We start from the raw sequence: 27,105 nt of genomic DNA, 5'->3' as shown, positions 1-27,105 counted from the left end.
CATATTTGAGGCCCGGCTCCGGATCTCCTGTTGTGGTAGTTATGGGGGCTTGCCACACAGATGCCTCCATGCATTGGATTACGCCTTACAGTAGCAACCCAAATGAGATCAGGAAGAGGGAGGGCGTAGCCACTTAGCCAATGGATATGCAAACCCCCGTATCGGCCATTTTTGAAGTGTCATGGGGAAGAAGAGTGCATGCAGAACCTATCCACTTCGTGTGTTTGTCCGTATTGTTCATTCTTTTCTTTTCAACATCATATGAATGTAGCTGCTACTGCTGTTTTACTCTTCCAATTGATTGCTTTCTCATGTGAATAGCTTCAGTGCGTCCATTCACCAAGAAACCATGGCTGCAAGTGAATCCAGTGAGACTACACGGGAACCGTCACCATACCGTAAGTCGTTGCTAATATTCTTCTTCTTCCCAAGACTAAACTGTTGTATTCTGGAGTGAAGTCAAGCTCACAATTTGTTAGGTGGACGGAGGAGAAGCAGCTCATTCTCAGATCATATACATCATCTCGACGAAATCGAGGCTCAATCTCGGTATGAAGAAGAGGCAGCGGACCGAGGTCTTGGCGCCCTTCACAACATCCGTTCTCGGACCCGGAGCCGCACAAATGAAGTCCTCGTCACTTGGGAAGTTGACGATCCTGAGAACCCAGTAAATTGGTCAGATGTATGTCCTTCATCCTGCTTTTTTTATTTTCAGCAGAATGGCTTTATTAATTGTAGAGACCTATAACAGACAAAAAAGAAAATAGTTGTACTATGTACATCCGTTCTCGTCATCAACTCTACCATGGGTTCTGCCCTTCCAAGTATGGCCATTCCTGATATAACCAAAGACTTTGGCATCACTTCAGAAGAACAGAGTGTCTTGCCCATTTCTGTTTACCTCATCGGCTATGTACTAGGCCCGGTTGTTTGGGGTCCTCTCAGCGAACATTATGGACGGAGGGATCTAAGTCTAGTCACCTTTTGTCTCTTCACCATCTTCACTATGGCTTGTGCTCTGGCTCCGACTTGGCCTGCTCTGTTAGTCTTCCGCTTCTTCTGTGGAGCTTTTGCTAGCTCACCTATTGCCATCGTGGCTGGTATCCTGGCAGATGTGTATAATGACCCGCGGACAAGAGGCAGAGCCTTTGCCATTTTCATGGTGGTGAGTATCTACTGATAATCTTCAAAAGTTCCTGCATGCATGGTATAAGCTGACCTGGCAATAGTGTACTACTGGTGGTCCCATCCTCTCTCCTATCCTATCTGGCTTCGCTGGCCCTAATATTGGTTGGCGCTGGGTCTTCTGGATTGCTCTCATCATCGCAGGCTTTACGCTCATCCTCATCATCTTCCTCCCTGAGACATACGGCCCGATTCTCCTCTCACGCCGCGCTCGAAAACTCCGCAAGCAAGATCCTTCATCTCGTGCCATTGCCCCTCGAGATCTCGAGACAACAGACCTAAGACAGCTTCTCACTGTGGTTCTGACTCGCCCTCTTCGCATGATCATATCTGAGCCCATTGTGACAACCTCTTGCGCCTATCTCGCCCTTGTCTACTCCATATTTTACATGTCTTTCCAGGCATTCCCAATCATCTTCCAAGACGTCTATGGCCTTTCGCCAGGCGTTACTGGCCTCGCATATCTTCCAATATTTGGTGGTGCAGCTCTGACTCTTCCCATCTTCTGGACATGGGATAACACACTTGCTCGTGCTACAGAGCGTAATGCCCCCTGGGTCCAACGCGAAGAGTATCGTCGTCTACCTCTAGCCTGTCTCGGTGGTCCCCTCTTTGTCGTCTCTCTCTTTTGGCTCGGCTGGTCTGCCCGTGCAGAGATTTCCTTCGCCGCCCCTATGCTTGCTGGTGTCTTGTTTGGGATGGGTTTCATGCTAATCTTCATGGCCATACTCAACTACCTCACAGATGCATATGAGATCTTTGCTGCCTCTGCGAATGCTGCGTCATCTACAACACGCTCTCTCTTTGCTGTTGTGCTACCACTTGCCACAAACCCCATGTTCCGTCAACTCCACATCAATGGTGCATGCTCTCTTCTCGGTGGTCTCAGTGCCCTCATGTGTTTCATTCCGTTTATTTTCATCTGGAAGGGTCCCAGCATCCGGTCTCGCTCAAAGTTCTGCATTGCGCTACGGGAGCGAAAGGAGGAAATGCAGCGGAAAGAGGAGGAGGCGAGAGCTAGAAAGGAGCGTTATGAGCTCAGAAGAGAAGAAAGAGAGAAGGAGAAGGAGGTCGTTTAATTATGGCACGGCTTCCTTCTTGTTGGTGCAACCTCTGGTCATCATTTCACCCGCGTTTGACCGGATTGCAGCATAAACGGTACACGGGAAGGCTTGTGAAGTCGCACAAAAGTCTGCCAATGAGTCAAGACACCTGATCTATTGACAAGGGAGCAGAATAATAACACTCTAGTATTAGAGATAGCATACGCAAAGCTTGTTAACTTCAGCAGGCTAAAAAGACAGAATGAATAAAATTCCCTAGTTCGACCTTCGTTCACAAGTACATGGTGCTTGTCATGTCCTCCCCATCCTAGGATATCTAGCATTTTCACAAGTGTGCTTGCCGGCCAATATAGCCGTGGTAATAAATTTCGTTTCCTTTAAACAGACTGTTACAGTTGAGTCGAGCCCTTTTCGGGCGTAGAAAGTTGTGTGTGGGGCCCCACGTCTTTGATACTGGTCGAGGAGTTGCTCGGGGGGGCGTCCTTGATACTCTCGGGTACCGTTAGCTGTGCCTTCTGGTCTTTCACCTTATTTGATTCCGCTTCTGTGCCCGTCTTTGCTTCTCCGTCCATGGCATCATTCGAAAATCGACTCCTCGGCGTGATAAATACATCTGTTGCGACAATGCTCTCTCTGACCACGCTTGGTGTAAGAGGGACTGTTGGGTACTCGGTGACTTCAGCAGCGTCGTCATGTTTCGAGTGTCGTTGACCGATCGCTTCGTGCATTAAAGCAACTACTCTATCACCCAAGCTTCTGGAAGACTGTGGCTTCGACATCTCCCTGTCCGGGACATGCAGGTGAGGCTCCCCCTTCATGTTGCGGATCTCTCTCCCCAGTGCTTGAAGCTCGGCATATCCAGATTCGGAAGGGCGAATCCCCATTTCGGGATATTCCATACAAGCTGAACTTAAGGCAGCATGTTTTCTGAAATGATCTTGATTGACACGATGTCTAATACCTTTGGATGGGATAATCCGTCCCATCTTTGACTTGACCAGCTCACCAAATTTGGTTGAAAAAGACCGTGGCAGAGTACGTGCACGCTGCTTTGCCTCATCAAGGGGCGCATCTGTGGCCCTTCTAGTCTGACCTTCAGACGTCATATGCTTGACCGCAAAATCTCTGGGATGCACTCTGTCTCTATCTGTCGCGTTCTTATTCCTTTCCTCTCTATTGTGGGACGGGAATCTGGACCAAGACTTCGGAGGCCCCGCGAGTCGTGCTAACCTCATATCCCCTGCTGATTCCCCTATCCTAGGTCGCATTGTGGCAACCCAGCGCTCAATGAGCCACTTTGAGTTCCCTGGCGAGGACAGCTCATCCGTTGTGGGAGTTAGTTGAGAGACCTCTCGTCTCGTATCCAAGACACTGCTGGTGCTATTTCTAGCTGCTCCTAGGTCATTTAGTGACCTGTTGGAGGACTGACTTCTCTGGCTCGGCTTTGTTGTGCTTAAATGAATACTGCTGCTGTGTCTTCTCTCAACTTCAAGTCTGATGGCCCGTTGCCACAGGTCTGTCGCGCTCTCTCGGCGCTTTAATCCTGGCTTGTGATACTCCTCGGTTGGCAGCCGACTCATGTGAGGTCGAATGCTCAAGTTCGAACGACCCTTTGACCTGTCACTCGCTTCTCTTTCGTGCCCTCCCAATCTTTCCACAGGGTCGAGCAGGTAATTTTGCCCTTTGGGTGGCCCAGAAGAGCCCTCTTTGTGTCGGAGGTCAATGCCATCAGATTTCGCCCTCAGGTGGCTCGGAATTGCCAGCTGGATTTTGTTTCTAAAGGATTTGTGGACAGTTGGTGGCAGCGAAGATTCGGAGAACTCCTCACGGAAACGTGTAACCACTCTTTTCTCCGGTTTCTTCAGTGCTAATGCTTCACTGAAACGTCGCCTAATGGACCCGAGCTCAGCCTCACGTTGCAGGAAGCTGGCAGATTCTGATTGAGCTAAGGAGGTCGTGTCTTGTGGAGCCTTCACTGGAAATTCAGCATTGTGAATGTTTCCATAAGACTGAGACCTTATCTGGGGCACGCCGGTATTCACACTCTTGGAGTTGTGGTCATTGGCATTATCCTGGTCTTGGGAAGAAGTATGGCTTCGCCCTTTTCACCAGGTTAGTCATTGAAAAGTGGTGGTTAGAAATCACTTACATTTGAACGGGGATAGCTCCATGCTATCCAGGTCCTTGGGGTCAAGTTTATAAAGATTCTGCTGGGATCGCATTGGACTAGGCTGTGACTTTGATGGGTCACCTGAAGACGTGTGGTCGGTAAATGAATTGAGAAGGGCTGTTACAGTAGGGCCCCATGGCAACTCTCCAGATAAGCTTGATATTTCGTAGCGATCATTCTTTGCATTGAAATTGGACCGAGAGTATGTTTCTACCGTGTTGGGTATGTCAATAATGGTTGGTGCATGGGGTATATTTGGATTTCCATTTGCTGGTGTCTCTCGACGCTCTCGGTCATGATCCCCCTCCGCCCGTTTCAGTGAAGAAGTATTGTAATCAGTTGGCTTAGTATCTTCAGTTGGTTCTAGTTCATCTTCTTCGTCAAGGAAAAGGGTTGAGTTGTCTCTTGAGCGGAGGCCCTGGGCTATGAGCCATACGCCAAGAGCAGAATGCCCATCTCCTGAAGAAGCATGACGGCTGTTGAAGCTGCTGTCTGGTCCCAGAATACGGTCGAGACGCCCAGTGCCGTTTGACAGCTGGAAAGATTTCTGAGAATGTGTGAAGTCACCGTCTTCGCTCGCTAAAACGTGCCTTTTGGGGTAAGAAGGAGAGGGCCTTGAATGCACATCATCTTGTCTCCAATCATCAGCGCCGTTAGTTGACTCTGATTTCTGTGAAAATGTTCTTTGTGGCCTATTTTCACCTTGTTGAGAAACTCGACTGTCTTGATGCGTGTCCTGATCGACCTGATCCGAGTCGAGTTGAGTAGAATGTCCATTGCGAGAAGAAGACTTGCTGACGCCGAATTCAATAGCATCTCGGGGTCCAGAATTAGGCAAGGTCACATCAACGGCTGAAGCCATACACCGGATACTGTTCGTGGGTTTACTCTCAGTGTGATCATCCGACTCATCTGACTTGAGTTCATCCTGAATCCTTTGGTGCATGATGCGCTTCAATTCGGCTCTGCGTGCAATCTCCTCTTCACTGTTCCCAACAGAGACATGGGATGGGTGGTCTCCATTGTTGCTATGCGAGATGGTGCGAATGAGCTTATTGCGTACAGTATCAAACGCAGTGCTGGACTTCTTTGTTGGTTGTGCTCGATCTTGATCTGAATCTGAATCGTCGTCATCCACATGCTGACGTATGACAGAGCTGCTTTCGAAAGAACTGTTGCGTACTGGTATTGCCCAAGCCGTGTCCGGCAAACCTATGAGGGACTGTCGATTCTTCTCACTGCGTTCTTGATGATCTTCCTCAGTAGGGGGAGCCAAAACAGGAATCGGCTGGAGAGCTACATCGTTTGCGGTAGATTCCGAATTCTGCTTACTGCGTTTTGGGATCTTGCAACAACAAAGGAGTTTTGAGAGGTTGAAGGAAGGCATTAGTGAGGCTTTGGAGGATAGGGGTATTCTTCCAAGAAACGACCAAAAAGCAGTGAAGGGTCACCAAAAGAAAGAAGTCATGAGGGTCGTCCAAAATGAAGAGTGTTGATGAAACAGGAATGCCTCTTCCTGGAGAGTTCGAGTGGAAGCCTGGTAGCGTTTGGTTGAGGCCATCACGACTTCCACGTCTGTTCCTTCCTATCTGCCCACCTACACCTTGCTCATTGGAAGGTGCAATGCACTCACCACGAGGTCAGCCTTGAGAGTCAAAGTCACTTGATCCATGCTGCCACCTGTTGGAGAAGGAGACGACCTTTCATCATGCTGTTATGACTTTCTCAATCGACATTGTTACTGATTTGTGTTGTTTGAGCATCAGATCTCTCTTGATCAGAAACAACACACCTAACCTAGAGCTGCACCTGATTATTATCTTTCCTGTTATGAGTCGCGTAAGTAGGCAGTGTAGAACAAGTCTTATCGTAGAGCAATTAATCAGTTTTCTAGTGAATCCATCTTCTTGAAAATGTATGAAGTTTTCGGCACTCTCCTTGATGCACCTTGGCTTGTCATACGTAGTCCAAATCCTGTAAACTCCGAAAATTTCCGGTGTAAGCGCAATTCCTACAACATCACAACAACACAACGCTAAAGCACGTGGTCGGTCTCCAGTACGATAGGCCGTTGTAAACCATGAGTAGGTAGACACCGACACCGTTGAACGAAAAATTAGGACACGTCCTCCTGTTGGAGGCTACGAATGGTCGATCTTCTCAACAAAGTGGGTTGCAAAACGACGCCAAAGGCCGATCTGCGGCGAGGTAGAAATTGGCCTCAGCACTTCTTCCTGCTTCCTTTGCTCCATTGTAGCTCCTGAGAGAAGAGAAAATTGGTTGATGAGGTGATTGACATCCAAGCACGCAATTCGGGAGCCGAGCAAAGATTCATTGAGGCGTACTAGCCCCATTGTGCCCTGCGAGAACGGTGAATACCCCTGCCACAAGCTGCAGAGCTGCTGCAAACTGCCCCTCCATTAGCGCCCACCGACAGCCCGTGAGCCGTGGAAAGGGCCCTGAAAATCCACTCCGGCAACCGCCTCCTCCGATTAACCAACCACCTCATACCGTAGTAGGCTAGGTACGAATACGTGAGATTCGAGGTGGATGTTGTTAGAGGCTCCCGCCTGAGTTGTACAGTCCTGTAGCAGTGGCAGTGGCTAGAGTGGCCGTCAGTGGCAGGCAAGCTACTCCTACACTTATCGGTGAAGTGGGTAAACGAATGGTAAGATATCTCGAGTGCTCCGGCGCCAATCAGATCAGCGGCGTAGCTTTCCTCGACCACTTTTTTACCCCTCCCCCGCTTTCGGCCTGGCTTGGTTGGTCCCCTCTGATTTTTCGTCTGAGCAAGCTCAAAACATTCTTCTACTCTCGACTCCCAACTTTTCTTCTCTTCCTTTTTCCTTTCTTCTTCTTCATCTCACTCTTGCCCTTTGCTCTATCTCGAAAAGGATCTTTCAATTGATCCAATTTGGCACAGACAAGGGCTCTTAACCACTTTGTACGTGAAGCTCTTCACCCTTCTTCCGCCTTTCTCAACTCCCCGCCAGCTCCCCTCCATCCAGTCCAGTCCAGCCCTGCTCGATTTCCTCCGCCCCCTCTCCCCGCTGCTACCCCCGCCTGCACCGTGCTCTCAACCAAAAATTCAAAACAAAAGACTAACTTGACAACAACAGTTATACCCAAAGTAAGAATCAGAAGCAGTTGAATCAACCGTCAAGATGGTTCAGTCCGCTATCCTCGGTTTCCCCCGTATGGGTGTTAACCGTGACCTGAAGAAGGCCACCGAAGCTTGTCAGTCTCCCGCAAAATCTCTGACTCGTGTCATCATCGACTAACCAAACCTTAGACTGGGGTGGAAAGATCTCTCAGTCCGACCTCCTGGCTGAGGCTAAGCGCCTCCGTCTTGCTCACTGGAAGATCCAGCAGGATGCCGGTGTCGACATCATCCCCAGCAACGACTTCGCCCTCTACGACCAGGTCCTCCACCAGATCCAGGACTTTGGTGTATGTATCTCCCTCACCTTCGAGTCATAGAACAACATTTGCTGACCCACATCCTTTAGGCTGTTCCCGAGCGATACACCAAGGATGGCCTTGACCCCATTGACCAGTACTTCGCCATGGGCCGTGGTCACCAGAAGGAGGGTGTCGATGTTCCCTCTCTGGAGATGGTCAAGTGGTTCGACTCCAACTACCACTACGTCAAGCCTACCCTCCAGGACAACCAGACCTTCAAGCTCACTGACAGCCCCAAGGCTGTTGCTGAGTTCAAGGAGGCTAAGGAGGCTGGCATCAACACCCGCCCCGTCCTCGTTGGTCCCGTTTCTTTCCTCCACCTCGGCAAGGCCGACCGTGGCCAGTCTGTCGAGCCCATCGACCTTCTTGAGAAGCTCCTCCCCGTCTATGAGCAGATCCTCACCCAGCTGAAGGAGGCTGGTGCCGAGACTGTCCAGATTGACGAGCCTGTCCTCGTCTTCGATCTTCCCCAGAAGACCAAGGCTGCCTTCAAGCCCGCCTATGAGAAGTTCGCCAGCCTTGGTGACAAGATCCCCAAGATTGTCTTCACCACCTACTTCGGTGACATCGTCCACAACCTTGACCTCCTCCCCAAGGACGTCTATGGTGTCCACATCGACCTTGTCCGCAACCCCGAGCAGCTCGAGAAGGTTCTCGGCGCTATCGGCTCCAACACCATCCTCTCTGCTGGTGTCGTCGACGGCCGCAACATCTGGAAGACCAACCTGAAGCGTGCTATCGAGACCGTTGAGACCGCTATCCAGAAGCTCGGCAAGGATCGTGTCATCGCTGCCACCTCCAGCTCTCTCCTCCACACCCCTCACACTCTTGCCAGCGAGAAGAAGCTGGACCCCGAGATTGCCGACTGGTTCTCTTTCGCTACTGAGAAGGCTTCTGAGATTGCTCTCATTGCCAAGGCCGTCACTGAGGGCCCTGCCTCCGTCCGCGAGCAGCTTGAGGCTAACGCCAAGTCCATCAAGGCTCGTGCCGACTCTCCCCGAACCAACGACCCTCAGGTCAAGGAGCGCCAGTCCAAGGTCACCCAGAAGGACTATGAGCGCAAGAGCGAGTTCACCACCCGTATCAGCCAGCAGCAGAAGAAGCTGAACCTTCCCCTCTTCCCCACTACCACTATCGGATCTTTCCCCCAGACCAAGGAGATCCGAGTTCAGCGAAACAAGTTCACCAAGGGTGAGATCACCGCTGAGGAGTACGACCGCTTCATTGAGAAGGAGATTGAGGAGAACATCAAGATCCAGGAGGAGCTTGACCTCGACGTCTTCGTTCACGGTGAGCCTGAGCGTAACGACATGGTTCAGTTCTTCGGTGAGCGATTCCAGGGTTATGCTTTCACCACACACGCCTGGGTTCAGTCCTATGGTTCTCGATGCGTCCGACCTCCCATCATCGTCGGTGACATCTCTCGACCTCAGCCCATGACCGTCAAGGAGTCCAAGTACGCCGTCTCGGTCTCCAAGAAGCCCATGAAGGGTATGCTTACTGGCCCCGTCACCTGCCTTCGATGGTCTTTCCCTCGTGACGACGTCCACCAGTCCGTCCAGGCTGAGCAGCTTGCCCTTGCCCTCCGTGACGAGGTCGTCGACCTTGAGAAGGCTGGTATCGACGTCATCCAGGTCGATGAGCCCGCTCTCCGTGAGGGTCTTCCCCTCCGCTCCGGTGAGGAGCGTGATGCCTACCTCAAGTGGGCCGTCCAGGCTTTCCGCCTCTCCACCGCCGGTGTTGAGGACGCCACTCAGATCCACTCTCACTTCTGTTACTCTGAGTTCCAGGACTTCTTCCACGCCATCGCTGCCCTCGATGCCGACGTTCTGTCCATTGAGAACAGCAAGTCTGATGCCAAGCTCCTCCGAGTCTTTGTCGACTCTGAGTACCCCCGCCACATCGGACCTGGTGTCTACGACATCCACTCTCCCCGTGTCCCCAGCGAGCAGGAGATCAAGGACCGCATCGAGGAGATGCTTCAGTTCCTTAAGCCCGAGCAGCTCTGGATCGACCCTGACTGTGGTCTCAAGACCCGTCAGTGGAAGGAGACCAAGGAGGCGCTTGCCAACATGGTTAACGCCGCCAAGTACTTCCGTGCCAAGTACGCCAAATAAATGCCAACCCATAATTGTATAAGAGGTTGATGACGGTGATGAAGGCGTATGAGGATTGTGTTAATAGCATTTTTGTGGAGGCTGTTCTTCAAAACAGCTACGATTTCAACATCGGCGTTTGGGACTGGCCTAAAAAAAGGACCAGATATGTTTGTGGTAAAATCCTAAAAGTTAACCTGTGGATTAGGATCTGGGTACGGCTGGTTTGGCGAGCATTCAACATTTGCATATACCCTCCCGATTGGGAGCAGATGAGGGTCTAAAATCAACAAATTGACCTATTTTTCATGATGATGATGAAACTTTTGTTCCTTCTCTATAATTGCTGTGAATGGTTATGATATGATAATGTCTCGTTAGTGGTTTAATGAGTAGTTATAGCTATTATGTGAGTCTTTCCATGCCATGGTGTTTTGGTCTGATGTGGTTGAAATTTCTCACGTGCACACGCGTGGATGAGCTACCAAGCCCCACGTCACAACGCGCTTCTTTGTTATCCTTGTCTCTCAAGCGACGATGTCAATTTATGCTTAACTTCTTCAACATTGAGGATTCATACTTCACATGTGACCTCTGACGCGATGCGCCACTACTTATCAGGATGCCTCCGATTGTAATACTCGATTCTGACGACGAAGACGAGGATGGCAGCTTTTCTCCGCCCCCAAATATACAGGCACCATTCTCATTTGGACCAGCCGGAATTGAAGCTCAGACTGAAGCTGCAAATGATTCTTCTGGAGGTGTAAGCCGTGCGACGACATCAACAAACCCGTCATTCTTTCAAAATATTTACAATGAGCAGAATGATGCAGCCCGTGGATATGTTCCAGAACCGACAGCCAGATCACATGATCAGGATCAACATTCAGTCTCAAGCTCTGAGATGACAACGCCAGCACCTTTCAAAAGAACGGTAACGGGACTTATTGAACCCTCTTCAATGCCATCTGCAAGAGATCAAACAACAAAAAGAGGACAGACCAATGGAAACGGCCCAGATGAATGGACTCAGGCCTCAACACCAGGCAGAAGAAAGGCACCCATGGCTGTTATGGACGATATGTGGGATGTACCAAGTTCACCTGATGAGCGTCCTGTTAGGCCTAAGATAAAACTCAAAGTCAAGAGTTCGAAGGCTCAGTCTGATTCCACCTCTGACTCTCGTCACACGCAAGAGTCGGACAAGCAAGGAAAGACTCCAAGCTCAAAGTCTGGGCGATCAGATGGCTCACCTTCAGGCAAGAAGCGTAGAAGAGTCAGCCATCCAGAACCTTCTTTCCAAGGTTCCAACGAAGTGGACTTGGTTGCTATACCTTTCAGTTATGAAAATGAGGGAGAATATCATGAATCCCAGCCAGCACCAACACCCAGCATGCTCCCGCCAACATTACCAGTCAATCAAGACGATTCTTTCTTCATCACCACAAACCCGCTTACAGATGCCCATGCCCAGAAGCTGGAGTACGAGAGTGTGCAATTGCCCTCTAGTGACAGCCAGAATCACCAACTCCCTCTGGTCCGTCAGTTCGAAATCAATCTTGCGTCAAGCGGAGATGCAACAAACATCAATACACCCAGAAGCCATGCTCATTATCTTATGAGTACCGCTCCTCCTCCGCCTTCAAGTGTGATGGATCCAAATAGAGCAGCAATCGGACAAGCCACTGGAAACAGGTGGGATTCATCTCCTGACGTCATCTCCGCCATCGATTCGCCTCCCAAACAAAAAGCAACGAGACAACTAGAGCAAATAAGGAATGGTGACTCACCCAAGCCTGCAAATGATGAGACGACGGATGAACAGCAACCAGAACAACCGGAGCTTCCAGCCATGCAAGAAGAAGCGATTGATAATTATGAGCCTGACAAGGTAACAAAGACAAAGAAATCTAGGGGTCGGCCAAAGAAGAAGGCCATCGAAGAGCCCACAACAATGACAGAGGCACCTTCACCTCGACCAGAGGTTGTCACGCCTGTCACGAAACCCAAGAAGAAGCGTGGGAGGCCAAGAAAGTCAGATCAAACAGACACAAGGGAGGAGAGTCCAAAGATTGATCCGTCAGCATCTACAAACGATGCGTCGCTATCTGAAGATGCTGTGCGGCCAGAGAAAAGGCCCAAGATAGACATCGATGAGTCCGAAAGCAAAGATGAGCTAGCAGATGAAAGCGAGATGGAACCCTCGCTGAAGAGCAAGAGTCGAGAAAGTTCTATTTTGAAGGAATCCGATCCAAACATCCTTGCCAAGTCTGTGTCTAGTTTGGGCGATGACGCGGCGTCGAAAGCTTCAGATGCTGCAACAGAAGAGAAGGAGGAGAAGCCAGAGAAACGAGCAATCACAAGCAGAAGCTCAACACCCTCCAAGGGATTGTCAGCAATCATCAACAAACCCGTCTATCGAGTTGGGTTGAGCAAAAAGTCGAGGATTGCGCCTTTGCTGAAGTGTTTGCGTAAGGAGTAAGGACTGCTAGCTTTTTGGGACTCAGCGAGGATGGTGGCTTGGTGATTGCATTTTTGGCGTTGCATGACTTATTTCTGGTCTATGAACGACCTTGGCTTGCATTCGATATCCGTTGCTCAGGGAGGTGAAGTTATAGGCGGTGGGTCAAGATGCCCGCCTTGATTAAGCATGGCGTTCTGGTAATCATATTATGGACATCAGGGTAATAGTAGCTAGGACCATGATGATAGACTACTTGCTTCTGCTTACAATAGAACATATATCGAAAGCACGTTTATTGTTACCTTGTAGCCAGCATAAACCAACAATCTGTGCATTCATTTGCGTTGCTTCTGTCATCAGCGAGGATGCTCTGTCTTCAATCCCTGAGTTCAAACAGAGCCCTTCTGTCATCTGCCTCCCATGCCGTTAGCCGGATGAATTGGTATCAAACATCAGCTCTTTATCTCTATCCAGTGAGCTAATTGTTGATCCAGCATAACATCTTTTGTTTGACTGCTATTGTTTGGTGTATGCCTGATCAAACCACAATTAGAGCAAACGGCTGACAGCATCACGACCAGAAAAAGCAATAAGAAGCGATAACAAACAAACACGAAGATCAAACCAAGAATACTCATCAAACAGAGAGACAAAGAGGTTTCCTGGAAAAGTATAAATACCCCCCAGACTCTCCCACTTCTGGATATCCTTCCTTCTCATTAACGACAACTCCACATACACACTCTACTCTGATCTACTCACAACTACTCTACACTCTACAACGCATACACAAAACTTAATAGAACGCTCTACTCAATCCACTATTCATCATGTCTGGCGTCGAGAAAACCATTATCCCATGACCAAGGAGGCTGCGGCCCGTATCCAGTCCGACGCAGTAAATCTTCTCCTCTATGCCCACCATACAAGGCAGTCCTTCCAGAACGTACAGAGGAATAATAATACTCGTCAAAAAGGCCAAGAATGACAAGTAAACCGGCTTTGACGCTCAAGCTCAGGCTGCACCAGACAAGAACGCCAACGAGGTGGCTAAGGAGGGCAAGGAACAGGGAGAACAGAAGGAGTGAGAAGTTGGATGCGAATGACTTTCGGAGGTATCAATGGATATAGGGTTCGGTTGTGAAGAAAGGAGAGGGAATGGTTCTTGTCTATAGAAAGTGATCTATAGAGGTTACTTTATCACTCAATGACAACAATTTGATGAACCAGATTCGGTAAACACGTCTCCTCTCCGGACTCACTCTTTTCTCATGATGAGTATGTGAAGTACCGCGATGCCCATTCCTGTTCCAAACCAAGTTCATATAGATTTTGAGACTACGAAGCTTTCATATGTGCTCTGTATAAGGTCCATAGTGACTGGCCAGTAGGCTGAATGTCAGATGCTCAGCAGAACGTGGCAGTAGTGATATGAAATGAGTAAATTTCTTATTCATGAGGACAACCAATTTGGTGTTCCCGTTATCTTCTGTCCTTTTCAGACTTCAGTCTTCTGTTTCGAGGTATTCATATCACCATCCACCTCTGAACAACTACCCAGATGTGATAGCTGAAGATAAATCACTAATTCCCAATAACGCCCATTCGTAATGCATGCATGCTTCTGCATTTGGTTCCCAGTTACCGACCATCCAAAATCGACATATACCTTTCCCAATAATCACTTGGCCACCTGATATTCCTGCTTATTCCACCAACACGTAATTGGGCAGATTCTGTTCAAGTTAATTCTCATCGTCCATTTGATGAATGTGCTTCTTGACAAACTCAAATGACGAGAAAAATATGGCGTTCACAACGCATGACCGGCTCATAGAAACTCCTAGGCCACGGTACATGTGACGCTTAAAGAATTCGATCTTTGGCGCAGGCTCGACCTTTTCCCCCTTGGAATAGAGTAACGAGTTTCGCTGGTAGATGCTCTTGGCTGAATCGATTGGGTCTGTCAATTGTGAGTAGAAGGAATTCACAATAAGGTGCAGCTCAACTTACAGATCATCGCCCACGATACTAAACCACACATACCACCAGCAGCAACAACAGCCACTTTGTTACTGTTGGGATGATCGCCAGCCAATGTGTTTCCAATCTGTTTCCCGCTTTCATACACCATAAAATAGATAGCAGTGCCTAATGTATCACGAACTGCAAATTGTTAGCCAGTGCAGAAACCGCATCATTCGAGTGGCCACTCACGAAGATGAAGCTTCAGACCAGTATACAGACCAAAAACACCCCGGTGTTTTATGATGTTCGCCATTGTCCGCAAGGTGCCCTTATTTTGGTAGCTAGCTGCCACAGCGTGACTACCTTTATTGGTCAAACCGCGTTCAGCAAGCAGTACAGAGACCTGCGCACTGAGCTTAGTGAGCTCGAAAGGGCAGGCGAGAAAGGTTATACAAGAGCCAGCGGTCGCACCAGCAGCGCCAAAGCATGCGACCGAGTAGAGATTCGGATATGTGCCAGGACGATTAACATGGCCAATGATATCAAAGCCGAAGTTGCGCTTGACCCAAGCTGAATAGGAGTATTTGGCACGTTGGTAGATCGAAAAGGAGACGGTGCGGACAAGCGTTATACTTGCCATCGGTGCTGTGACGCCTGCAATGTCGGGTTAGTCAATTGCGACCGACTACACCCTGTCAATTGGCTGCAACATACCTCGAAAGAAGCCGCCAAGCTTCTCAGCATGATATGTCTTGCGAACACAGTCGAGGAATCCATTGTAGTGGTAGGTTTGCATGCGCGTCTTGACGCTGTCGAGTGGGAAAGCGGCGAGGGTAGAGAATACGCTGGAAGAGCTGGCTGCGATTTCGGTTCGGTATCGTTTAACAAAACGGTTGGAAGGGCTATTTTTTGGTACTGCAGAGACGGCGGCACCCGTTGCAGTCAAAGCCGTGGTCTCGCCATCGCGTCGCCCTCCAGCGCCTAGAGGCATGCTGATGGCAGAAGTTGTTGCTGGAGATAGTGACGACAATTGCGATTGATGGCCTGTGACATCTTGGTGGGCCAATTTAGCTCCAGTGGTCATTGCTTCCTCCCGCTCTCCGGGATAGAGAGCGAATGGACCTCAAACCGGAGCACCGACGAGAGGATACGGGCGTGCGCAGCCCAAGAGGTAGAATATAGATGTAGTCGAGGTATAGCTTTATTTAGAGGCGCGGTCGAAACACGGCCTATCGAGAGCAGCCGTAGGGTCCATTCAGACGCGAGGCACCGGAGAGTCGAGTACAGGTACAGAGACGTTTGAATGGAAAAAGACGATCGGGTGGGTTTAAAGGACCCAGATCGGGGGTCGGGAGCGGAGCGGCGTCGGGATATCGGTGGTGTGCGGCTCTTCACTTATGTCTCTGCACGGGCTCGGGCGTCCGGGTGCCCTCGGCAGAGGACGGCGACGACAACGGAAGCGACGATGCTGATGATTGCAGTTCCTTTACACAGAAGATCAATTAATGGGAAAAGATAAGAAGAGGAGAGTTGGAGGATTAAGGTCTGAGGCCAGAGGTGGAGATTGATCTAGTATGGGCAGCAGGTACTGACCTTACCTTATGGTACGAGTTAATTGGTAGGAAAGGTAAGGTAGATCTTGACGGGAAGGAAGTGGTAATGGAGGACGGCAGGCGCAGGCGCAGGCGGGGGAGGGGACGGGTCATGCCTGCCTCCCGGACTTGCTACTTTTCTTCGGTGTCAAACTTCCAAACCAAACCAAACCAAACAGCCCCTCGGACGGGAAGGAACAGCCCACCCAAGTTTCAAGGTCGCGGGGTTTGACCGAGCAAACGCCAAAGACACAATCCAACCTCTTTCTTGGTTCCTGGCTCCCTCTTCGAAGATCGTTTAGAGCTTCCGTGCCCTGTAATTGATCCCTCTCGTTCCCTGCGAGCTGCTGTGTCTCAGTGGGTGTATCATCTGCCGGGGGGCGTTCATCACATGTTTTTGGGGAAATACTTGACTTTATACTACGACACCGACTTTCTTTCACCAAAGCTTCAATTTGATTCCTTGTCAATATTAAGACTCGAATACTCTCGTTATTAACTTCTCAGCCGAGATAACATCCGTCGGCCCATTTCCGCGGATGCAATAACACAGCCAAAGTCTCAACGTCCACATTATGACCCGATATCCCATGTCATTAAACGGACTTCAATGTCCGGGTAAGTTAGATTGTAACCGTTAGCTACCTTACTTAGCGTTCGCCCAATAACGACCACCATAAATCCTCACCCCGCAATCATAGTGAGATGATTTGGGGTTGGATAACCGCGTTAACCTCAGTACGAAAGGACCTCTCTTTGGCCGCTCCATTGTTGTGCTTCACAAACGATCACCACCACCAGGACCTCAAAACTCCCAAGATCGACGCCTCTCGATGCATTCAGCCGTTGAGACTTTTGGCTATCATGCATCATGCCTTTAAGAGTAGTTAACTCGGCAGGATAAAACCAACCATTACAACCACAATGATCGCGAATAAACCATGTATGGAAATGCACACATCTAACACATGAGCAAGCAATTTCTTGCGCGAATACAGCTGTGGCTTAGGGTTTATACAAGTGTTGGTTGTCATCTTGACAGCTCGCACGCTGATATACTGGTACTGTAATTTATTCTACTCGGAGGACAGACGTCATCCTTCCTCTCATGAGGATTAGCAAGATGACGAGATCGCCATGGTAGACCTGCACACGTCTCTCACTCGTGGGGTCACTGATGTGAGGTCTGCAGCAGGGCTCGGCTTGCCTCTGGATGGTCTGTTCTCCGGCGAGCTCCAACTAGGAGAGCTTGACGAATCCCAGATCCAAGGTCTTCTAGACTACATATGCCACACGCCTGTGTCTCTGTTGACTCAAGATCCGGTTGCTGTCTCAGCTGGAGTATCCTCTGCCGGGGTTGCCTGGCCCGTGGTGCCATTATTAGGAGTATCATAGCTTGACAGCAGACGCTCCTCTTCCTTCTTCGAACGGACAGCCTCTGTCTCTTCACGAAGCTTCTGCAGGTTCCAGACATCATCATCGTCATCATCGTCGTCGGAATCATCCTCATCTCTCCACTTGCCACTCTCGAACAGAGCACGGCCAGTGTTCTCCTTGGCCTTGCGGGCTTGCTCCTCGGCTGCCTTCTTGTCGAGGCGATCCTTCTTCCACTTCGCGAAAGTCTCTGGAGTGACTGGCGTAAGAGTACCGGTCAGTTTGTGTCGCTCAGACTCCAAGAAGTCCTCGAGTGTGAGGGTCTTGAGTGGTGATTTGTCCATAAGCGCCTTTTCTGCTGCTCTTTGCTCTTTGGTCTTCAGGACGAATCTAAGTTGATGTTAGTGTAACTGCCAAAATATTTTGATGAAAGAAGCCATACCCAGGTGGCAGCGCATGCTTATACTTGCACTTATCTCCTCCGTTAGGGCAAATCCAGAACCAACCATACTTGCCATCCTCAATGGCCTCGATGAAGTATTTGCACACTTTGTCGGTTGTGGTTTGCTGGTTGCCCTTCTTTGACAAAACGACACTTCGCAATTTGTCTTCGTCCCAGTCTGCTGAAGTCTCGGCCTTCTTGTTCTCCTCTTCGTCTCCTCTTGAATCGTTGTACAGGTTCTTCTTTTCTGTCTTACGCTCAACAGAAAGGTCGTGTGAAAACTTGCACTTCTTGCCCTTCTCACAATTGCCTTTCTTGTAAAAGATACACACAACTGTCTTGGGATCAACGCCAAAAGGCACCTTCTGGACTTGCGCTGGTTTATTCATCATAGCCTCCAGATCCCTCTTGGCTTCTTCGGCCGCCTTCTTCTCACGCTCACGAGCCTCCCTCTCGGCCTGTTTTTTCTTCTCCTCCGCTGAGCCACTGTTCTTGAGGTTCGCCTGCATGCGCGAGATTTCCCTCTGAGCAGCACCTCCCTTCTTGTTTTTCATACCGAAAGTTCGGTCCTCGACCGTCTTTGTGGCCTTCTTGGCCACGGGCTCCTTACCCTTCTTGGGAGGCATGATGGGCAGTTGGTGGCGGGGTAATCGTGGGTATCAAAAAGATATTCAATGGGATTCGGACGATCGTGAGGTCCGTCGAGGGTTTCTGTTGACGTGTATGCCCACGATTTCGTGTTGGGAATGGCGAGAGGCTAAGCCACCAAATCTAGGTTGAAAAAAAAGACGAATGTCGAAGATTGCTGATAGTTGGTGGGCTGGGCTACCTTGGTGTGGAGGATGAAGTCACAGCTAGTCACGTGTCTGCCGCCCAAGACTTTTCTTCGAGGGCAAGTGGCTCAACGTGTATAAGTGATTAATGATGTCTGTGTTGCCAGGCAAAGTATTATCGGTTATTCAATAGAAATCAAGTAGTTTACTTTCTCTTCGTATTAATTGCGATAGGAACTAATTCTTGTACGGGATGCGAAAACAGAACTGCGTACATAATGAAACAAAAGAGTTATTCTCACCTAGAAACTCACTCAGTCGCTCACAGTGGGGATAGTGAGTCGGGAAATCTTTCAACTGCGGGCCGCGCTAAGAACCCCAGCAAGAATACGTACCTGTCTCTGCAACGCGGACACTTTAGAGCTCCATCTGGCCAGTTGAAGCTCCATATCCAACATCTACAGATACAGCCTCGCGTCCATCCCACAGCACTGTTACAGATCACTCAGAGCATTGACTCAATTCTGGTTTCTATTCAAACGACTCTCTTCTGAAATCAATAGCCGGTTTGTACCATCAACGCATGAATGCTTGCGCACAGGACCAAGTGCTGATCGAGAATCATCTAGCTCCCCAAGCCTACGCAGCTTCCCGTCCATTTCCTTCATCACCGCAAACATGATCTCAGACGGCGATCTCTACCGACTAGCCATTTTCTTTGGCACTACGGCAATGATTCTCATTGTTCTCTACCACTTCCTCGAAGTCAACGCTGCGAAAGATCCGATTGAAGCCGGCAAGGAGGGAGCGTCAAAGTCACTATAATTGCACAGTATCACGATTACTGCGCATTGTAATTTTTTACGAGAAGGGAATATCCAGTTTGCAGCAAAGACTGCTCGGCGTTAAGGAGAACTCTTTGGACGAACGATTCCGCCTATTCGAAGAGCAGAGCTTGGGTTTGATACAACTAGACTAGGGGGGTTATTTAGATCTTTTGCTGGGAGGTTTTCAGCTATCTGCAAGGCAATACTGAGAATCTTTTCCAAAAATTATCTCAGTCGACTTGAAGTGAAGGCAACTGGGATAGGAGACATGATGGCACACGCCAACACCAGCCTATCACAGATCATATTTGCCTAGCATGAGCTATGCACGCATCCTTAGGCAGATTCTGCTAAGCAAAGAACAAACAACACATCTTTGTGGTCGTTTGTTTCCCTCCTTGGAATTGCGCTCGTTTGTATTTGTGATGGAACTCTGTCTTGTCTGTGCAAACTGTCCCTTTTGACGCATGTCCCTATTCGCATTGTAATTGGTGCCAGATGTTTACAGTGTGGCGGTGCGAGGCTTACTGCTACCAAAAGAGACTAGCTTTCGCATAGCGCCACATCCAGACCCGCGCGCATTGAGCTGATTAGGCAGTAGAGGGCAACAGAAGGAGCAGGAAGCAGCGCCCACCCCGTGTTTTTCTGTGCCTTTGTTTCCCTCCCTCCCTTGTCTCCCTCTTCCTTTCACCCAACTTCACTCAGATCCCAACTTCAACCGATATACGCCCACTTCTCAACCCAGCCCAAGCAATTTCTCCTTACTCGGCCGCCTTAATAACTCTTGCGCGCCTTTTATTTCATCTCAAGTCTACCAGACGTTTATTACCACCTTCTCTTCAACCCCCATTCCACATTCGCGACTTGCGCCGTCATCGAGCTCTAGTCTTCACCATACTTAATCGCGTCTTTGACACCAAATCGCACGTGTCATTCGATATCTTCTGCTGATTTGACCAACTGCATCAGCTTGAACAGCAGATACAGCTTCTTTCTCACGGGCCTGTCCTTCTCAGCCCGTCTTTGACCTACTCTTACCAACTTCACAAACACACATCATCATGTCCGGCAAGCTCGACCAAGCTCTCGACGATATCACCCAGGCCCAGCGCCGTAGCGCTCGCCGCCGACCCAACCAGCGCCGCGGTGCCGGACGCCCTGCTGTGGCCGCACCCGTTGGTGGTATCCAGAAGAGTACCAAGCCCGCACGCGGTACCGGCGCAAAGCCTGCCCCAGCCAAGGCTACTCCTACCAACAGTGATAGCAAGATCATTGTCAGCAATCTGGTAAGTCGCAAACAAGGATTTCCAATTGTATTCATATACTAATATTCCCAATAGCCTAAGGACGTCTCGGAGCAGCAGATTAAGGTATGTTTCCGTTGCGGCCCTTGAAGCCCTCGGACTTTGTTCGACCTTTTCTCCTTCGCCGCTCTCATTTTTGCCTTCGAAGTCGCGTCTTTCCGACCAGTTTGTCGACTTAGCCTAGGCCTGGAGCTATCAGACGCCCATTCTCCTTCTTTGACTCGGTAAAACCTGGAATATGGTACTATGTCAGAAGTCGAGATGACCCTTGTCGCGCAATGACACTGTAGGAATCGCCTGGTCAGCGTTCCTCGCTTATGTAGCGCCGGCTTTTCAGGGTAGAGGCTTGTCATAACGATATGCGTATTTTGCCAGCCAACGGCCAGCGAATTCCTCCGGATGAAACCTTTTGGAATCCCGCATCTACTTTAGCGAGCAAGCAGTGAGCACATACAGCAGCTATCCCTCGCAGATCTTGAGACAAAGTTGTGTCGGCTTGAACGAACCCCCTTTTGGGGAGAACAGCGGGTTGCTTGTCTATTTTTCAGCATATTCTCGAATACTACACTTGTAGTATACTTGGGCTGGGTCCAAGTTGTGGGTTACTATTTGAATGAGAGCCATGTGGGTGTGGCCTGGCGTGCTTAAACTAATCTCAAACCCTTGCTGGGCGGACCGAGGGCTCTGTCTTTGTCTCACTGCTCTGCTTGCTAGCTGTCAACCAACATGATTTCCAAATCCTGGCGACGTGATACTCTCCCGGAACTGGAACGACCGAGGCTCGATGACGGAATGACGATTTTTGTTCAACTACACTTCGGAAGACTAACGCTATTTTCCCCCGATAGGAGTACTTTATCCAATCCGTTGGTCCCATCAAACGAGTTGAGCTCTCCTACGGCCCTAACTCTCAAAGCCGCGGTATCGCAAACGTGACCTTCCACAAGTCGGATGGCGCTAGCAAGGCCTTCCAGAAGCTGAACGGCCTTCTTGTTGACAACCGACCTATCAAGGTGAGCTATATTGGCACCTCCAGTTGCATCAGTAACTAATTTGAACAGATCGAGATCGTTGTCGGAGCTGCCCAGGCTGATAAGGTCATTCCTACCGTCAAGACGCTTGCTGAGCGCACCACGTACGTGAAATACGTTGCCATATTCCAGACAATCACTGACCAGCGACATAGCCAACCTAAGGCTCAACCCAAGTCCGCTGCTGCTGACAAGCACAACGCCGGTGCCGCCAAGGGTGCCGCTGCCAAGGGAGCTGCTGGCAAGAAGCGCCGTGGTCGCAACAGCCGTCCCGCGAAGAAGACCCAGGAGGAACTCGACTCGGAGATGGCTGACTACTTTGACGCCTCGGCCGCCCCTGAGGCCAGCAACAACGCTGCTGCGCCTGCACCCGCACCAGCTGCTACTGGTGATGCTGACATGGATGAGATCGCTGTATGTAATGTTGTCCTTGATCTGCACAGTTGATACTAACTACGATACTAGTAAATTCGCCAAAAGCGCCACGACGATGGCATGAGACAATAATAAATTACAAAAACAAGGGACCTGGTATTTTATGGACACTTTGCGGAAGGATACGGTGGTTACCCGGTTTAGTGCTGCGGCAGATTGATCCGAAATGAAAGAGGAAGAGAGGCCTTCGAGGTCGAACAGAGGAACGCTGGTTTTGCATTTGTTACTGTTTGGTCTCAGTTCTCACCCTTGACACGTCGAACTTATCAGTTCGGCAGCCATGTCTCAACGTTGCTTAGCAGCAACCGCAGGACCTGGAAATTAAATTGTACTGTACAATAGATGGAATAAGAAAAGCTCCATATACACGAATCTCTGAAGATATGATGACATCTATTACCCATGATAAAGTATACGAAGGATTTGGTATGGTTTCTCCCCAATTATGCTTTGTTGTTGAGACATCCCAGTCACTGAACCGAGACTGGGTAACTCGTTCGTATCTGGGACCGGTCAATCACCATTTCTAATCCTAATACAACGCCCATGCCAAGACATGAAGGGGTCCAAACGCAGACCTGCCTCAAGCATGAGCCTTGAAATCACCAGGATACCTTTCGACGATCACATTGACCAGATTTTCAACACAATAGCGAACACCGTGGGCTTAACAGTTTTTCCATTTTTTTCTTCCATATCGTAACAGGCAATGCAGTCTTAACTACATATCCGAAAAATAAGCCTGCCTTGGTACGGCACAACGCCAAAGTTACCCAGCCTAATCCTGTACTGTAGTTCAGAAATGCTCCTCTTTGGCAACGTCAAACATTCATAGTTGAGAGATTTAGTCCTTCTTCTCGGTGGAAGCGGGGGCAGCGGCGGGGGCGGCCTCCTTCTTGTCGTCGCCCTCGAGGGCAGGCATGTCGTCGTCGTCATCCTCTTCGTCGAGCTCATCACCAGCGCCCTCGGCACCAGGGAAGCCAGCACCGCCACCTCCCAACTTGGAGAAGTCGATACCGCCAAAGTCACCACCCATGTCTCCCATACCAGGCATGCCGCCTATTGAAATTTGTTAGTCATAGGGTTGTGCGAGACACAATCAATTAGGATTTGTAATAGACTTACCCATGCCACCGAATTGAGAGAAGTCGTCCTCAGGGGCCTCGTTCTGCTCATCCTCGTCAACCCACTTGTCGAAGTCGGTCTTGAGGAAGTGGACGCGCTTGGAGTCCTTGAGCAATCTGGGCCAGTACTCCTCCTTGAGCTCCTTCTTTTGCAGCTTTATCTCAACATTCTTGGCAGTGTGGTTGATCTTGCTCTCAGCGGGGTCGATCTCGCCCCAGAACTCGAGCTCGACATGGTACTTCTTCTTGAGAGTGGATGAGGTGCCGGTGAAGGTGAGCTTGGTAGGCTGGAGGTCGAGAGTAAGGCTGTCCTTGGGCACATCAGGGACAGAGATGGTAAGGTAGATGAAGTTCTTGGAGGCGTCGGCGACGGAGGATCGCTGGGCCCAGAGGACTGCGGGTGGTTAGCGGGTGAATTGCAAGTGATACTGAGTGTATGCGCAGAATGCGATCAAGATTGTAGCCGTGGAAAAGATTATCGGCAGATTGCATCTTGAGAGCGGCATCGGGAGAGGGAGGGGGAATACGAGCACAAGGGACGAGCAATGACATACCTTCGGGGTAAACAGTGTCAGACATTGTGAAGGTTGAAGTAAAAGGGTATCTTATCGTATCGTAAAGTTACGTGAAGGAGGAAAAATCAGACAGAGAAGAGAGAGAGAGATAAGGAGAAAGAAGGCGAAAGATGTTGCAGATGCAGATGCAGATGCAGCAGAGAAAGAGAAATGGAGACGGAATGGATGAGTTTTTGCTGGGCGGAGGAGGTGCAGCTTTAGCTTCTGTACCTAGTCTAGCAAAGTACGCAGCGGGCAGTACCTAAAGTGAGAGGTAGGCAGGGCGTACTTCATTCAATCCGCCTTGAGGCTTGCACGTTTGTCTGGTCACAGGCGGGATGGTAGAATGTCTAAGAAGGGGAGAGAATAGAGGGGCAATTGATCAGCAGATACCTCAGCTGTCACTGAAGTATAGTGCTATCTAAGGTACTCCCCTACCACAGCTTTTGAGTGCCCACTCTGACGTTTGCCCGCCCCCTTGAAAGTGGCCAGCTTTTCTCCACTATTACTGGGCTGTAGCTCCTAGAAGGTGCTGGAGCTTTGTCACCTCAGTTGGAGGTTTGCTGCGTACAAGCAGTTACGAGATGTATCCAGATGCAAATCCAGTGCGAATTTAGCTCAATTCTTAGGCTTCTTGCATGAGACTCGATAACAATCCCTTTTTAAACAATCAAAGGCCATTGAGTGTAGTGGCTCTTTATCTCTGGATTAGCAATGGCAGCCTAGTCCTACACGCGGCCGGCATTCGATGGCGGGGTAAGCACCTCACACAGCTGGGCCGGAGGCGAGCCAGTGCTGATCTTGGTGCCAGGTTCCAGGGAAGCTCCAGCGGACCTCTCACTGAAACCCCTCCAGTCCCTGTTTTTGCTCGCGGGCCAATTAAACCTCGGCCTGCCTATCACCTCAGCCTTGAGGCTAGTATCGGGCGAGCCTCACCACCATGACCCAACATCATCAACGACTGGCTGCGGCTGATTCGACGACATCAAGACGTTTCGAGGTTTGGTAGTACTACGGGCAGTCTAACAACTTTTTCAGCTCGAACATACAGATCACTGTACCGTACTTGCACCTCTACACGAATTCTACTCCGCCATTTGGCCATCTTTACAGTTGCGTCATTGGCGCAGGCATTTCCTACTTCCTTGTCCATCCAACCGCCGCCATGGAAACATTCAAATCTCTATTTGCGAAGCCTGATCCTCAGGCCCAGGTACACACACCGGTCTATACCTAATTCCGTATCATAGTCTTACATGTCTGGCTGTAGATGCGCAAATGCAATGCGTTGATGAGGCAAAACATCCGCAAGATCGATCGAGATATCCAGACTGTGAAACAAGTCGAATACAAGACGAAGAACCTCATCCTCCAAGCCGATAAGCGAGCCCAGCGCGACCCATCTCGCGCCAAGCAAGCCCAACAAGAAGTTCGCGACTTTGCTCGTGAGCTCGTTCGCGCCCGAAAGACCTCAGCACGCCTCATCACATCCAAGGCACAGCTCAACTCGGTGCAGATGCAGGTGCAGGAGGCCTTCGCTGTACGAAAGATTGAAGGGTCCATTCGAGCGAGTGTCGGTATTATGAAGGATGTTAACTCGCTTATCCGTCTACCGGAACTGGCTGGTACCATGCAAGAACTAAGTGTGGAGTTGATGAAGGCGGGCATCATCGAGGAGATGGTCGAGGACTCGCTTCCTGCTGACGGTGACATGCTTATGGAGGACGAGGAGGCCGACGGAGAGGTTGACAAAGTCTTGGGGGAGATTCTCAAGGACCGCAAGCAGCCCGCTCTGCCTGTGGCGCCTGTACCGGAGCCACAGAAACCCCAGGAGGAAGAGGAGGAGGAAGAAGATCCAGAAGCTATGATGGACCAGATGCGCAACCGGTTAGAGGCGCTTCGAAGTTAGTATACGTTTGGTGATGAGGCTTGCTTGGTTAGGTGTTGTTCAAAGATGCCAGTTGTTCTTCATCATGGGAGGAGTTGGGGGAGTTTGGCGTATCTACAGTTTTGGCATACACTCGATCCTACAAAGACTTGTTGAGGACTATAGTATTGGCATTACATTGTCCGTAGTTTGCACTACGACGAGATATATAACCGTGTTTCATGATATTCTTTATGCCACTTGTTATGATCACCATCTGAGCTCTCGTTCCAGCCTCTGTCAGCTGCCCACTAGCTGGGGGTGAATATCATATGCACTTCACACAACGTGCCTGTAATGTTCGCATCTCCTGGTTTTGTAGACTGACCGTGCTTCGAGTCAGTCTCGTTGCGTATTGTACTCTCTGAAAGAGTAGCATTAACTTACGGTTCGCTCTTGGAGAGTCACTGAGCACCAAGTCCGAAAGCTTATGTGGCAACCTCGCGAGTAGTAAGGACACACAACGAAGTTCGGGAACTTCATGCTTTAATATGTTCCAGTATCAAGTTAGGCTCATTACGGATGCCTCATACCTCTTTGAGAGAGCAACCAACACTCCCGATTTGCTATTGAACGTGTAACTGAATACTGAGACTAGACGTTATGATGATAAGTGCATGGATGTAAGAACTGCGGAACGCCATTCGAACCAACTTTCAACGATGCTCTGCCCTACTATACTTCTTTGTGAAGGATACTGCAGTGTTTACTGGGTGTTTCCTTGTCGTTGGGTTGCTCAGAGAGCAAGTCCACGAATCCAATAGTCAACATATACATCGATGTTCAGCTTGCGATGTGCTAACATATAAACTTGTGTAGTAATTTAGCTCCCTATGCTAAGTTCATCATATTTTTCTTCCGTTTGTGGAACTTTTGTATCTAGCAGGCACAGTGGCCATTGTGTCTTTCCACGAGCAAGTTCAGCTAAAGTGAAAGAATCAGGTCAAGACTCTTGCTAGAACTCAAGCTCAACCTACTAGGTTCCGGTATGATATATGATCTAGTTTTACATATGCTCTAGTTTTCCGTCTTGTCTAAAAACCGTCTATGCGGATAATTGTTTATCTTTTGTTGATTGAGGGTGTGGATAGCTACGGGCGAAAAGGACAATATGTTTGCTGTCTCTTCTCATACTATTGTGGTATAACTAGCTAAATCTATGTGCAAACGGTATTGTAATCGATAGACTAGATGCAGATTGATTCGTTTCCTTGAGCTTATGCCATAAACACAATCATTGAAAGGATGTTTCCTACAACTCAACTCCTCTGTTTCATCACATCAACAGATGAACCTTCATGCCCAAACAT

General features: G+C 49.5%; 10 protein-coding genes across 16 annotated transcripts; 6 read left to right on the top strand and 4 right to left on the bottom strand.

Annotated features, from left to right (window-relative positions):
* The first annotated feature begins 71 nt into the window (after positions 1-71).
* FOIG_07755 (uncharacterized protein) lies at positions 72-2,487 on the top strand. Its single transcript, XM_031207429.1, has 4 exons — positions 72-398; positions 480-682; positions 752-1,165; positions 1,230-2,487. Exons 1-4 carry the CDS (start codon positions 350-352, stop codon positions 2,262-2,264), a joined length of 1,701 nt encoding a protein of 566 aa, XP_031062962.1. The 5' UTR covers positions 72-349; the 3' UTR covers positions 2,265-2,487.
* Positions 2,344-6,576, bottom strand: FOIG_07754 (uncharacterized protein). The gene is made up of 2 exons (XM_031207428.1): positions 4,399-6,576; positions 2,344-4,350 (listed from the first exon to the last, which is right to left on the bottom strand). Exons 1-2 carry the CDS (start codon positions 5,804-5,806, stop codon positions 2,639-2,641), a joined length of 3,120 nt encoding a protein of 1,039 aa, XP_031062961.1. The 5' UTR covers positions 5,807-6,576; the 3' UTR covers positions 2,344-2,638.
* Positions 6,577-7,131: 555 nt separating this feature from the next.
* FOIG_07753 (5-methyltetrahydropteroyltriglutamate-homocysteine methyltransferase) lies at positions 7,132-10,419 on the top strand. 2 transcript variants are annotated; one of them, XM_031207427.1, is made up of 4 exons: positions 7,132-7,363; positions 7,539-7,656; positions 7,712-7,869; positions 7,929-10,419. In XM_031207427.1, the coding sequence occupies exons 2-4, from the start codon at positions 7,584-7,586 to the stop codon at positions 9,996-9,998; spliced, it is 2,301 nt and encodes a 766-aa protein (XP_031062960.1). In that variant the 5' UTR covers positions 7,132-7,363; positions 7,539-7,583; the 3' UTR covers positions 9,999-10,419. The 2 variants fall into 2 exon arrangements, with proteins under 2 accessions (XP_031062960.1, XP_031062959.1); XM_031207426.1 differs by having other exon boundaries at positions 7,132-7,656.
* Positions 10,420-10,505: 86 nt separating this feature from the next.
* Positions 10,506-13,286, top strand: FOIG_07752 (uncharacterized protein). Of its 3 annotated transcripts, XM_031207425.1 has the most exons (4): positions 10,508-10,743; positions 10,804-12,886; positions 12,939-12,972; positions 13,026-13,286. In XM_031207425.1, exons 1-2 carry the CDS (start codon positions 10,600-10,602, stop codon positions 12,460-12,462), a joined length of 1,803 nt encoding a protein of 600 aa, XP_031062958.1. In that variant the 5' UTR covers positions 10,508-10,599; the 3' UTR covers positions 12,463-12,886; positions 12,939-12,972; positions 13,026-13,286. The 3 variants fall into 3 exon arrangements, with proteins under 3 accessions (XP_031062957.1, XP_031062956.1, XP_031062958.1); XM_031207424.1 differs by having other exon boundaries at positions 10,506-12,886; XM_031207423.1 differs by having other exon boundaries at positions 10,506-12,886; positions 12,939-13,286.
* Positions 13,287-13,795: 509 nt separating this feature from the next.
* Positions 13,796-16,178, bottom strand: FOIG_07751 (uncharacterized protein). Of its 3 annotated transcripts, none has more exons than XM_031207422.1 (5): positions 16,011-16,133; positions 15,127-15,896; positions 14,662-15,066; positions 14,458-14,610; positions 13,869-14,407 (listed from the first exon to the last, which is right to left on the bottom strand). In XM_031207422.1, exons 2-5 carry the CDS (start codon positions 15,494-15,496, stop codon positions 14,190-14,192), a joined length of 1,146 nt encoding a protein of 381 aa, XP_031062955.1. In that variant the 5' UTR covers positions 15,497-15,896; positions 16,011-16,133; the 3' UTR covers positions 13,869-14,189. The 3 variants fall into 3 exon arrangements, with proteins under 3 accessions (XP_031062953.1, XP_031062955.1, XP_031062954.1); XM_031207421.1 differs by having other exon boundaries at positions 13,870-14,407; positions 16,006-16,146; XM_031207420.1 differs by having other exon boundaries at positions 13,796-14,407; positions 15,127-16,178.
* A 3-nt stretch (positions 16,179-16,181) lies between these two features.
* FOIG_07750 (uncharacterized protein) lies at positions 16,182-18,848 on the bottom strand. Its single transcript, XM_031207419.1, has 3 exons — positions 17,821-18,848; positions 16,396-17,768; positions 16,182-16,341 (listed from the first exon to the last, which is right to left on the bottom strand). The coding sequence occupies exons 1-2, from the start codon at positions 18,444-18,446 to the stop codon at positions 17,318-17,320; spliced, it is 1,077 nt and encodes a 358-aa protein (XP_031062952.1). The 5' UTR covers positions 18,447-18,848; the 3' UTR covers positions 16,182-16,341; positions 16,396-17,317.
* A 107-nt stretch (positions 18,849-18,955) lies between these two features.
* On the top strand, positions 18,956-19,859 carry FOIG_07749 (uncharacterized protein). The gene is made up of 2 exons (XM_031207418.1): positions 18,956-19,159; positions 19,223-19,859. Exon 2 carries the CDS (start codon positions 19,272-19,274, stop codon positions 19,416-19,418), a length of 147 nt encoding a protein of 48 aa, XP_031062951.1. The 5' UTR covers positions 18,956-19,159; positions 19,223-19,271; the 3' UTR covers positions 19,419-19,859.
* Positions 19,860-20,060: 201 nt separating this feature from the next.
* Positions 20,061-22,595, top strand: FOIG_07748 (uncharacterized protein). Its single transcript, XM_031207417.1, has 6 exons — positions 20,061-20,706; positions 20,761-20,790; positions 21,573-21,737; positions 21,786-21,859; positions 21,911-22,169; positions 22,221-22,595. The coding sequence occupies exons 1-6, from the start codon at positions 20,482-20,484 to the stop codon at positions 22,221-22,223; spliced, it is 756 nt and encodes a 251-aa protein (XP_031062950.1). The 5' UTR covers positions 20,061-20,481; the 3' UTR covers positions 22,224-22,595.
* FOIG_07747 (uncharacterized protein) lies at positions 22,147-24,233 on the bottom strand. Its single transcript, XM_031207416.1, has 3 exons — positions 23,869-24,233; positions 23,316-23,708; positions 22,147-23,249 (listed from the first exon to the last, which is right to left on the bottom strand). The coding sequence occupies exons 1-3, from the start codon at positions 23,891-23,893 to the stop codon at positions 23,035-23,037; spliced, it is 633 nt and encodes a 210-aa protein (XP_031062949.1). The 5' UTR covers positions 23,894-24,233; the 3' UTR covers positions 22,147-23,034.
* A 261-nt stretch (positions 24,234-24,494) lies between these two features.
* On the top strand, positions 24,495-26,108 carry FOIG_07746 (uncharacterized protein). 2 transcript variants are annotated; one of them, XM_031207415.1, is made up of 3 exons: positions 24,495-24,624; positions 24,680-25,081; positions 25,139-26,108. In XM_031207415.1, the coding sequence occupies exons 2-3, from the start codon at positions 25,034-25,036 to the stop codon at positions 25,775-25,777; spliced, it is 687 nt and encodes a 228-aa protein (XP_031062948.1). In that variant the 5' UTR covers positions 24,495-24,624; positions 24,680-25,033; the 3' UTR covers positions 25,778-26,108. The 2 variants fall into 2 exon arrangements, with proteins under 2 accessions (XP_031062948.1, XP_031062947.1); XM_031207414.1 differs by having other exon boundaries at positions 24,495-25,081.
* Positions 26,109-27,105: the final 997 nt, after the last annotated feature.

Source organism: Fusarium odoratissimum (assembly GCF_000260195.1).
Source record: "Fusarium odoratissimum NRRL 54006 unplaced genomic scaffold supercont1.11, whole genome shotgun sequence".
In the NCBI taxonomy this organism is placed as follows: Eukaryota; Fungi; Ascomycota; class Sordariomycetes; order Hypocreales; family Nectriaceae; genus Fusarium; species Fusarium odoratissimum.
Note: the sequence above shows the minus strand (reverse complement) of the source record. Positions and strands in the feature narration are given on the sequence as shown.